This window comes from Oncorhynchus mykiss, chromosome 20 (genome assembly GCF_057628025.1).
Source record: "Oncorhynchus mykiss isolate SJ-2025 chromosome 20, ASM5762802v1, whole genome shotgun sequence".
In the NCBI taxonomy this organism is placed as follows: Eukaryota; Metazoa; Chordata; class Actinopteri; order Salmoniformes; family Salmonidae; genus Oncorhynchus; species Oncorhynchus mykiss.
This window is the reverse complement of record NC_143041.1, coordinates 15,851,286-15,864,006: the sequence shown is the minus strand read 5'-3', so window position 1 is coordinate 15,864,006 and position 12,721 is coordinate 15,851,286. Positions and strand designations below refer to the sequence as shown.

The window sequence follows — 12,721 nt, the reverse complement described above, 5'->3', positions numbered from 1 at the left end:
CAGTTTCCCAGTCGATGAAAAACATCTTCACAGCATGATGCTGCCACCATCATGCTTCACTGTGGGGATGGTGTTCTCGGGGTGATGAGAGCTGTTGGGTTTGCGCCAGACAGAATTTTCCTTGATGGCCAAAAAGCTACATTTTAGTCTCATCTGACCAGAGTACCTTCTTCCATATGTTTGGGGAGTCTCCCACATACCTTTTGGTGAACACCAAACTTGTTTGCCTATTATTTTCCTTAAGTAATTACTTTTTTTTCTGGCCACTCTTCCGTAAAGCCCAGCTCTGTGGAGTGTACGGCTTAAAGTGGTCCTATGGACAGATACTCCAATTTCTACTGTGAAGCTTTGCAGCTCCTTCAGGGTTATCTTTGGTCTCTTTGTTGCCTCTGATTAATGCCCTCCTTGCCTGGTCCGTGAGTTTTGTTGGGCGGCCCTCTCTTGGCAGGTTTGTTGTGGTGCCATATTCTTTCAATCTTTTAATAATGGATTTAAATGGTGCTCTGTGGGACGTTCAAAGATTCAGATATTTTTTTATAACCCAACCCTGATCTATACTTCTCCACAACTTTGTCCCTGACCTGTTTGGAGAGCTCCCTGGTTTTCATGGTGCCGCTTGCTTGGTGGTGCCCCTTCCTTAGTGGTGTTGCAGACTCTGGGGCCTTTCAGAACAGGTGTATATATACGGAGATCATGTGACACTTAGATCGCACACAGGTGGGCTTTATTTAACTAATTGTGTGACTTCTGAAGGTAATTGGTCGCACCAGATCTTATTTAGAGGCTTCATAGCAAAGGGGGTGAATACATATGCACACACCAGTTTTCCGTTTTTATTTTTTTATAATTTTTTTCATTTCACTACACCAATTTGGACTATTTTGTGTATGTCCATTACATGAAATCAATTTAAATTACAGCAAAATAGAAAAAACGCCAAGGGATGAATACTTTTGCAAGGCACTGTATGTATTTGTTGTTTGAAATTCTGTAGCAGCAGCTCTCACACTGTCTGACAGATTTTCCACTCAAAGGCTCTGTATGCCGTACACGTGTGATGAAAAAGATTTGACTACATAACGAATATACTGTACACACGCGGCAATTTAATTCCACCATAGACCGGTAAGCATGACCAGTCTAAAGTATTTTCATCGACTGGTGTTTCCATCAATTAATAGGCTAACAATGGGATTTGTTCTTCTTCTCCCGGTTTGTCCGGCTGCAATTTTATTTATCTACTTTTAAAAAATGTTTTTAAAAAACAGTCTATTAACAGCTAACGGAAACCCAGTGCGTGTGTGTTTGTGGTGGAGAAGAGCCAGTAAGCAGGCCAATCTTTCACTACCAGTTTTCAGTCTCATGTCAGAATTAGACGTTAATCCTTGTTTCTCAAAGGTCAAATTTCAAAGTTGTTCCAAACATTTCTAAGCGTTTAAGGTGTGTTTAACTCTGAATTTCTAAGGATAGGGTTAAGTTCAGGCATTAAGGTAAGGGTTGTTTGGAATAGGCTTAAATGTTTTTAATATCAATTCAAACTTGCAACCTTTGGAATCAGAGGCAGATGCTATCGCAGGATTCGAACTTCCAACCTTTAAAATCAGAGACATGCTTATGCCCATCCACCATCCCGTCCACAACACCTTAGCTAAACCGAAACCTACTTGAAGGTAACAGCACTCACTGTTGCCCCTAATAGCAGGTTTCCACGTCATCTCCCTCAGCCATAGATGGATGTTGAATACTGAATACTTGTATCACGGGTGACCTGGCTGCTCTTTCCCCTACATGACACAACTACACACACACACACACACACACTTGTGTGAGTCTTCTCGGATATGACGCTACAAGCTTTACACACCTCGATTTGCGCAGTTTCTCCCATTCTTTTATGCATATCCTCTCAAGCTCTGGCCTCTCAAGGACATTCAGAGACTTGTCCTGAAGCCACTCCTGCATTGTCTTGGCTGTGTGCTTAAGGTCATTGTCTTGTTGGAAAGTGAACCTTCACCCCAGTCTGAGGTCCTGAGCTCTCTGGAGCAGGTTTTCATTAAGGATCTTTCTGTACTTTGCTCCATTCATCCTTCCCTTGATCCTGACAAGTCTCCCAGTCCCTGCTGCTGAAAAACATCCCCAAGCATGATGCTGCCACCACCATACCTTATGGTAGAGGGATGGTGCCAGGTTTCCTCCAGACATAACGCTTGGCCTTCAGGCCAAAGAGTTCCATCTTGGTTTCATCAGACCAGAGAATTTTGTTTCTCATGGTCTGAGTCTTTATGTGCCTTTTGGCAAACTCCAAGCGGGCTGTCGTGTGCCTTTTACTGAGGAGTGGCTTCCGTCTGGCCACTCTACCATAAAGGCCTGATTGATGGAGTGCTGCAGAGATGGCAGTCCTTCTGGAAGGTTCTCCCATCACCACAGATGAACTTTGGAGCTTTGACCATTGGGTTCTTGGTCACCTCCCTGACCAAGCCCCCCTCCCCCTCCAAACTTTTCCATTTACAGTTTTTCTTGATTGCTTAAACACAAAAACTGGTTCCTGTAGCACAAAAACCCATACTCTTACATCATTCCCAAAAACACACACACACACACACACGTTTCCCATAACCGTAAACACTATTCACCTGTTTCCACACGTTTCAATTAGAGGTTGACCGATTATGATTTTTCAATGCTGATACCGATTATTGGAGGACCAAAAAAAGCTGATACCGATTAATTGGCCGATATATGAATGAACACTTATTTTAACTTAGTATAATACATCAATAAAATCAATTTAGTCTCAAATAAATAATGAAACATGTTCAATTTGGTTTAAATAATGCAAAACAAAGTGCTGGAGAAGAAAGTAATGTGCCATGTAAAAAAGCTAACCTTTAAGTTCCTTGCTCAGAACATGAGGAAAAATGAAAGCTGGTGGTTCCTTTTAACATGAGTCTTCAATATTCCCAGGTAAGAAGTTTTAGGTTGTAGTTATTATAGTTATTACTATTTCTCTCTATAGCATTTGTATTTCATATACCTTTGACTATTGGATGTTCTTATAGGCACTATAATATTGCCAGCCTAATCTCGGGGAGTTGATAGGCTTGAACTCATAAACAGCGCAATGCTTGAAGCACAGCAAAGAGCTCCTGGCAAACGCAGGAAAGTGCGGTTTGAATGAATGCTTACGAGCCTGCTGCTGCCTACCACCGCTCAGTCAGACTGCTCTATCAAATCATAGACTTAATTATAATATAATAACACACAGAAATATGAGCCGTAGGTCATTAATATGGTCAAAACCTGGAAACTATCATTTTGAAAACAAAACATTTATTCTTTCAGTGAAATACGGAACCGTTCCATATTTTATCTAACGGGTCGCATCCCTAAGTCTAAATATTGCTGTTACATTGCACAACCTTCAATGTTATGTCATAATTATGTACAATTCTGGGGAATTAATTATGGTCTTTGTTAGGAGGAAATGGTCTTCACACAGTTCGCAACGAACCAGGCCGCCCAAACTGCTGCATATAGCCTGACTCTGTTGCACAGAACGCAAGAGAAGTGACACAATTTCCCTAGTTAAAATAAATTAATATTAGCAGGCAATATTAACTAAATATGCAGGTTTAAAAATATATACTTGTCTATTGATTTTAAGAAAGGCATTGATGTTTATGGTTAGGTACACATTGGTGCAACGACAGTGCTTTTTTCGCAAATGCGCTTGTTAAATCATCACCCGTTTGGCGAAGAAGGCTGTGATTCGATGATAAACTAACAGGCACCGCATCGATTATATGCAACGCAGGACAAGCTAGATGAACTAGTAATAACATCAACCATGTGTAGTTAACTAGTGATTATGTTAAGATTGATTGTTTTTTATAAGATAAGTTTCATGCTAGTTAGCAACTTACCTTGGCTCCTTGCTGAACTCGCGTAACATGTAGTCAGCCTGCCACGCAGTCTCCTCGTGGAGTGCAATATAAATCGGCCATAATCGTTGTCCAAAAATGCTGATTACCGATTGTTATGAAAACTTGTGTCACGACTTCCGCCGAAGTTGGTGCCTCTCCTTGTTTGGGCGGCGTCACCGGCTTTCTAGCTGCCACCGATCTACTTTTCTTTGTCCATTTGTTTTGTCTTGATTGTACACACCTGGTTTCCATTACGTTATAATTGACTCCCTATTTAACCCTCTGGTTCCCACAAGGTTTTGTGCGTGTTTGTTCTTTGTTAAGTGTTCGCTCGTTTGTGTAGAGCTGAATTTTGTATTCCTTGTATGGAATTAGTTTTTGGTCTTATTTTCGAGTAAAGTATGTTTTTACTCAGTTCTGTGTCCTGCGCCTGACTCCATCCTACCCGCTGCACACAGACACTTGACAACTTGCAATCGGCCATTCTGATGAATCGGTCAACCTCTAGTTTCAATATTCAAAACTCTTTCTGCAAAACCTTACACAAAAATGGCCAAATAAATCCATCATTGTACTATATATTCATTCAGAAAACACATGCTCGCAATATAATTTACTCAAGTCATCACAACCTAAACTCAAAGAGCATATCTTTCTCCAGGTGCAAACATTAAGCCTCAATCAGAATTGCAGAATAAATAAATAGGGCCTAGAGGCATGTCCATGTGCTTTGGAACAATGGATCCTAACAATGTTGCAAGACAACAGAGAGGAAGAGGACGACAACAACAACAAAGACAAGTCATCTCTGATGATATCCATGCCACCCTAGTTCATCATGTGCTCATACATGAGAGGACTATGAGAGAAGCTGGACAGCTAGTGCAACCCAACCTAAGCCGTTACATGGTTGCATCCAATGTCCGTACTTTCAGAAGGGAAAACGGGTCATTTGCCATGTTGTTACTGTGATACATGTAATGTTGTAGTGCATATAGACTGAATCTCCACTTTGTTCTCAGTGTAGTTTTTACCACAGTAATGGATGACCATAGGTCAGTAATGGATGTCAGTAATGGATGACCATCCCATTTTATTTTTGCAGAACTGAGAGGTGATCATCTATTGGAGGTAGGCGGAGACTTCTCACAGCTGAGTAGGAGACTGCCCTGGTGAATATGGTGATTGCCAATAATGACATTCGTTTGAGGGAAATTCAAACCCAAATAGTTGAAGACCAGGTAGTCTTCCAAGGAATTGACAGCATCAGCATTTCCACCATGGAACAGATCGTTCAGAAGAAACACAAGGACAAAGCAGCTGTATCGTGTGCCTTGGAAAGGAATTCAAACAGAGTTAAGGAGCAATGATTCCAGTATGTGCAGGTAATTGCTATACTGTACACATTTTTTACAGTATGTAGAGTATGGCCCATATCTCCAGCATATCAATACAGTACTGTATAGTAAAGTGTTACAGTAACTGCAGTACACATCCTTTCATTCCAGTACAGTAGTACACTACAGTACTGTATTTGTAGTACAGTAAAATGTGTGGGTTTTTTTTTTACTTCTGAAGAGAATGTTTGAGCTAGATGCCATGGCTGACCCACAGTAGTACATCTTCATCGATGAGCCTGGGTTCAACCTAACAAAAATGCACAAAAGGGGGCGTAACATCATCGGTCACCATGCCATCATACAAGTTCCTGGCCAGAGTGGAGGCAACGTCACCCTATGTGCAGCAATCAGCAATCGTGGCGTCCTCCACCGCCATGTCAAAGTGGGTCCATACAACACGGCACAACTCCTTCAATTTCTAGATCAGCTGCACAATAACATTATTCAACAGGAAGGGGAGCCAGGGCAACCAGAGAAAGCCCCATATGTTGTCATTCGGGATAACGTGAATTTCCATCGGATTGCTCTGGTTCGCGCCTTGTTCAATGACCACCCCCAGGTTCACTGTTCTTTTTTTGCCAGCATATTCCCATTTTTGAATCCGAATGAGGAATTTTTCTCAGTATGGCGATGGAGAATGTATGACCGCAACCCCTACGCACAGCAAAACCTCCTGAAGGCAATGGTGGTCTGTGGTGATGTGTCTGTGGAGTCTATCCAGGATTTTTTTTTTTTTGCAAAATAAAAATGCACAATCTTTTTTTGCTTTTTCATTATGTGTGTAGATTGATGAAGAATTATAATTTGTTTTAAATACATTTTAGAATAAGGCTGTAACAAAATGGAAAAAGTCAAGGGGTCTGAATACTTTCCGAATGCGGCTATGTTTGTGCGTGTCTGATGGACTTACAGAGTAATTTTTGACGTTGATCTTGACACCAGCTTTAGCCCCTCCGAAGGGTACATCTGGAGAGAGAGAATAAAGCTTAAAAATTGGGGCTTAAGAACACACACAAACACGCACACACACTTCATTGCTTTGAAAACAGCTCACCGAAAATGCTAGGAAAAAGTGTGTATATTTGCATGAATTCAGGAGCATCAAGGCATGAATGAGATGTGAACATAGTGGAAGGAGAGGGACTTACCGACCACGGCACACTTGTATGTCATCAGAGAGGCCAGAGCCTTCACCTCATCAACAGACACCTCTTCACTGTAGCGGATACCTGCACACAGACACACAAACATAGGAAGTTAACGCCCAAAAATAACATAACAAAACTAGTTACGACTTTTACTTCCTCTAGATAGTCAAGTTTGATCGTCTTCTAACATAACACAACACACAGTAAAGTTGACAGGAAGCCAGTAGGGAAGCCAGTAGGGATGTTATGATTCACCGATAAGCATCAGTCCGCGGACCACAAACCCATCCAAATGTAGCAAGCATTGGTCTGAAAATCGATTCGAACATTACAAATTGCAGGTTCCCAATTTTTTGGGGCTCATATTACATTGTCTCTACCTTCCGAAAATAACTAATGCGACCTCTCCTTTAGTGTCAATCTGCATGTAAAATGTGAACAGTCATTGATCTACATGTCATTTTGCATGCAGAACATCCCCAGGCAATATCAGTGGCCTAGTCAAACTGCGCACTGTGCCCAGCTTCACGCACTGGCCAACACGCGGTAGGAGGCCTGTTCCTGATCTTGCACATATGCGCGACACCTTCAGCATTCAAATGCTAAAATGGCTTACTGATAGGAAAATTATGATTAAATGACTGAACAAATCATTTTAAATGGAACTGTAACTAAGTAAACTTATGCTCTGTTTTATTATATCTGATTAACAATATGAGTTCATAAGAAGGGATTGTGTGACACGGACAAGGAGTAATTAAAGTTAATGAACACCATTCCAACTAGGAAGAAATAAAGGGTTTGTGGGTTAAGTAAACAGATAAGGTAGTTAACCTATGGTTGAACCGACAAAACTGAGCTCTGGGGTGTTTTAGATAAGGAAGTGAGTGCATTCCTAGGTTTTCTGTTAATTACAACTGTCAGCTAAGTGGTGATCGATAATATTGAGGGGTCAAAAGTTAATTAAATTATGTTGTGTGACCTGGGAGTGTGTTAGTAAATTAGAATGAACTTTTAACCTCACTTTGTCCCGGTCGAGAGGAGGGGATTCTGTTAAGCAATGAAATGACGTCATGTTATTGTATATAAACTGTCGCTCGTGGTAACGTGGCAACGTGGCAGCGCGCTCCGAGAATAAATTCTGTTACCTATTATTGAAATGGCTGGTCTCCGTCTATTTTATGCAAACAAGAATCTTACAAATTCTCATAAAAAACACATTGGCATAATTAAATTACAGTAACACTTACGTAATATTAGGCTTTATTAGTGGAGTGACAACCTTTGTAATTTGCTAGGTTATTATCTATAAACTGTCACAAATGGTGTTTTAGCGGAATAAAAGTAAGCTACCGGAGACACTGCTCATACATATTGAACATGTACAGGTTCATCATCAGCAATAGTGTTTGCCCTCAGAGCAATCTCAGTTCGTCAGGCATGGACTACAATGTGTCGAGAGCGTTCCACAGGGATGCTGGCCCATGTTGACTCCAATGCTTCCCACGGTTGTCACGTTGGCGGGATGTCCATTCTTGATACACACAGGAAACTGTTGAGTATGAAAAATCCAGCAGCGTTGCAGTTCTTGACACAAACCAGTGCGCCGGTTACCTACTACCATACCCCGTTCAAAGGCACTTAAAATATTTTGTCTTGCCCATTTAACCACTGAACGGAACACATAATCCACATGTCAATTGTCTCAAGGTTTAAAAATCCTTACTTAACCTGTCTCCTCACCTTCATCTACACTGATTGAAGTGGATTTAACAACCGACATCAATAAGGGATCATATCTTTCACCTGGATTCACCTGGTCAGTCTATGCTATGGAAAGAGCAGGTGTTCATAATGTTTTGTACACTCAGTGTATATGTGCTATATATTCATTGGCTTTGTTGTGTTATACATTCATAGCTAATTTATAAAATATACATATTTATACATTACTAGCTTAAGTTAATCTGCTAAAATGACAAGTTAATTAGTGGTTGATGGTGGTTTCAGAACCAAACGACAAAACATAGGAGTTACACTGTGGCCTGTGTGGGTGGGGGGGGTAAAGGCTACTCTGCAGCAGGTGGATCCTCTATACCAGCGGCAAGGGGAAACAGAGTGTGTACGCATGGGTGTTTGAATGTGTGTGCTAACTTTGGTTGTGCTATATTGGGCTGTCACGCTGTGACAGAGACCTACAGAGAGCCAAGGGCATCGAGCACTGACAGGAAACTGCAGATAGCAGTTTCCTGTCTGAGGACAGGGAGGATGTGTGCATGTGTGACATCATCTCTAAGCGCCATACCGTGTATTGAAGCCCAGTCCAGAAACCACCCCTAGCTAGCCAGTAGCCCCTGCTGTGTTAGAAGGGTGGTGTTCAGCAGAGTAGAGCACACCATAGCAATTACATTTCTCCTGTTTCATGCCACCTAAACATGACCTTCAGAGACTAGATAACCTAAGACTACTGTAGGAGTGTGTCACAATAAGATGCTCAAAGGCCTTGAACATTTTGCTGAGACTCTCCTTTGAACTACAGACACAGCACTGACTGAGCTAGGCTGATTCAATTCACTGAACATAAAATAGATATATTTGTATCCCCCTTTCTCCCATAACCACTCCTCCTTTGATTATCTTCCTCCTCGTGTCCTCCTCAACTCCTCTCCCATCCCCCACTACTGCAGCAAAGGAAAAAAATATGTTGATAAACAATCCAATGAAATGAGTCTCTGGGTTGGCTAGCTCTCACCCACACACACAGACACACACTAAAGAAACAAACTGCTGTGTATGTTGTGTATACACACACAAAAATGAATGCAAACACATGATACACAGGAACAAACATACACCCACACAGACAAACCCAATTGCCCAAGAGCACAAATTCACTACGAAGGGAGCCCATAGTGGGCTGTTAGTCACACAGTGGAAATGAGACCTACTCTAACAATAAAAACGTAATTAGGCCTAGACTGACTCAGACTCTGCACCACAGGCTCCCTCTTCCACTTCTGCTTGGAAATGAGAAGGAGATGTTAGAGATTTAGCAGACAAAACGTCCTTTGAGAGTGACATACTTCCTGAAACTCCCTAACACAGAATCATGCTTGCACATGCAGGCACACAGTTCTGCAGTGTTCCAGCTAGAAAATGTGAGGTTCTGCAACTATTGTAGTAGGACCAGGTCCACTGTAGAGAGCCTTGTGGGTTTGTTTGTTAGTCTGTTGTATCTGCAGCAGCAGCATTACAGCAACAGCCTTTGCACTTTGTCATTCACCTTGACCATCATATATAAGTCAGCAGGACCAAGGGTCTCTCAGCTTGATTATCAATCATTAAACCTGACAATGAATAACAGCCATCAGCCCTTTACCCTCTCTAGTCTCTACCCCATTGTTAGATAGGCCTACACAGAAAGCATCAGCCCTTAACCCTCTACCCCCCCCCACACACTTCTACACACACGGACTGTAACAGGCCTTTACCCCATCTTACGCCCATTTGGCCTAGTGGTTAGAACGTTAGGCCAGTAACCGAAAGGTTGCTGGATCGAATCCCCGAGCTGACAAGGTAAAAACCTGCCGTCCTGCCCCTGAACAAGGCAGTTGTTGGTAGGCCGTCATTGTAAAATAAGAATTTGTTCTTAACTGACTTGCCTAGTTAAATAAAAGGTTAAACAAATAATAATATATATATTTTTTTAATCATCTAGCCTCACCATCAGTTATCTGTGTGCCAAATAACTGTGCTAACCCTCAGTAGGTAGGGAAGTTAAAGTCTTCAGGTCCTAGTCAAGGTTATACAAGAGTGGTTAATTGAACCAGCTCTGTTAAAAAGTGTACACTGACAGGACAACAATGTTGCTGGATCACACAGAAAAAGGGAACACAGAAGCCATGAGAAGTGCAGTGGCAGCCGAAGTCAGAGCAAGGGGGAGAATGGAAAGTGTGACTAAGCTGCAGAAAGAGAAAAGAGTTTGAGGGAAGCATCTGCTCTGGTGGCATGTGACCGCGTGAGTTAAGCATGCGTGACGCACAGTGGTGATGTGTTGTGAAAGTGATTTCCATCATTAATCATCTATACACCAGTGTTCAAATATTTTGTCAGTCAGTAGGTGCACTTGATTCAGCTTACCTAGCATCCTGGGTAGGTGGTGAGCTGAATCAAGTAAGTAACGCTTAGTGAACACTCTTCCCTCCTCCTAGCACAATGCTGACGAATAGGAGCACCTGGGTACATCACCACCCCTTCCCCTCCTTCACTCCACTCCTCTTCAAACAACTGTTTATCCCCCTCTCCCTCACTGTAACCCATCCTGGTCCTCACCACACAAAGCACCCACAATGCAGGGCTGCACCAGCCTACAATTATCTGCCTTGAACCCTGAACCACATAGCCCCCCTCCTAATACCACACACACACACATTCACACCCTGCAGCCTCGCCCCAGCCCCTCCTCACACCTGACCTCTGCCTGAGCAGAGAGCACCATGCTGCTTCACTCACACACACCTATAGGCTGGGAGGGAATACCCACATCACTTGCCCTTCACTGTTGTGTGTGTGTGTGTGTGTGTGTGTGTGTGTGTGTGTGTGTGTGTGTGTGTGTGTGTGTGTGTGTGTGTGTGTGTGTGTGTGTGTACTATGTCCTATTTCTGTTCCTGTTCCTAGATGGTTTATGTTTGGGGCAGCTGGCAGCATGTGTTGAAAGTGGTACAGGGGTACCAGTAAAATGCCACATGCCAAATCACATGATCAGTTTCTCTAGCCACCACATCTCAGCTAACACTAATTGCACACACACACACACACACACACACATACACACACACACACACACACACACTCAATACAGTGTAACACCTGTGTTATAGCCAAAGATATTAAATCATCATTGGTTATTATTGCTAACTCTGTATATTAGCGCCTATACAAGGACTATGCCAGAGCTGGCTAGTCAACAATAGTCAGTATAAATGTTTGTATCTAGGTTCTAGTTACTGAGAGAATGCATTGATCAGAGCTCTGTTACAGTATAGAGCTATCTTGGAAACCAGTAGTATGATTCGCTGATTAGCCCTGATAGCCCAGTGTCCTAGAGCTGATCAGGAGACTATACTAGCTAGCCATGTCAGCTGGCTCCTGTTACTGTATGACAGCTAACTCCAGGCTGCCTCACTAGGTGTGTGGGAAGGTCATTGATCCAGTGTTGCAGAGCTACACTCCCCGCATGGCATAGCCATGACAGGCAGAAAGCTAACGTTACACGCTGTCGAAATAACCATATTCCACATCCAGACGAGTGTTGCTGTGAAATTAAACCCATGTAAGAGACGTATCTTGCATTATCTGCTTCACTTATGGCTACCATTAGCGAAAGAGAGAATCAGTGCAGTTGTTCTCACAGCTGGGTAATGGGATAGCTAAGTAGCTAGCTACCTAGCTAGCTAGCCTAGCAACAAGCTCGCTGTCAACCCGCACAACCACTTGAAGAGTTGAGAACCAGGAAGCGGTGCTTGGCAGTATCTTACCCCCCTTGCAGGGCGTCCTATGCTGGCTGTGCTGTGCGCGGTAGCCCTCCACTACCTCCCACTCTCCGTTGTCCCTCTTGATGGGGAAAGAGACGCTGAGGACGTGGTTGCAGGGCTTGATAATGCGGAGAATCCCCTTCACTCGTTTCGTCTTCTGTTCGGGGGTCTCTCTGCTCTTTAGGTCCTCCACAAGCTTGTCCTCAACGATGGCGGCTCCGCGGTCGAAGAAACCCTCCACCATGCGAAAGAAGTTGGGGTCGTCGGGCTGCTCGCTATACTGTCGGACCCGCATTAGAGAGGCCGATGCTGGGAGAGCAGAGTCCACGCACCCCGAGGCCAGCGCACTGCCCGCCCCGCGGGATAACAACTCCCCGAAGTACCGGTACATGATTGAGCTAGTTGACTAACCGTTTAACGTTAAAATACAAATAAAAAATAACAACAGATAAAGGGGGTAGCTAGTTTGGTATCTATTAATAACAGGGAAATAAAGAGGGGGATGGTTGGACGACACAGCAGTACTCCTTCCCTGTGTCTAGTATTCAGACTGAATGACGGTTGGAAGTGCGCGCCCGTTTGCTTTAAAAGGCAGCGCTAACCAACGAGGCGAGGACGACTCCGAGACCGGGATGCACGCGGAATAGGAGAGCGCAGCTCTGTGAAGGAGGTTAATTTAGCGATGAGCGTGCACACGCAAACAAAGCGCGCTCCCG

General features: G+C 43.2%; 1 protein-coding gene across 1 annotated transcript in view; it reads right to left on the bottom strand.

Annotated features, from left to right (window-relative positions):
- Nucleotides 1-12,517, bottom strand: part of gdh03 (glutamate dehydrogenase 3) — a gene marked incomplete at its 3' end in the record, with an annotated part of 135,318 nt that extends 122,801 nt beyond the window's left edge. Inside the window, 3 exon segments of the mRNA NM_001172531.1 lie at nucleotides 6,234-6,289; nucleotides 6,472-6,552; nucleotides 12,009-12,517. Coding sequence (NP_001166002.1) covers nucleotides 6,234-6,289; nucleotides 6,472-6,552; nucleotides 12,009-12,396 — 525 coding nt within the window.
- Between the last annotated feature and the right edge of the window lie 204 nt (nucleotides 12,518-12,721).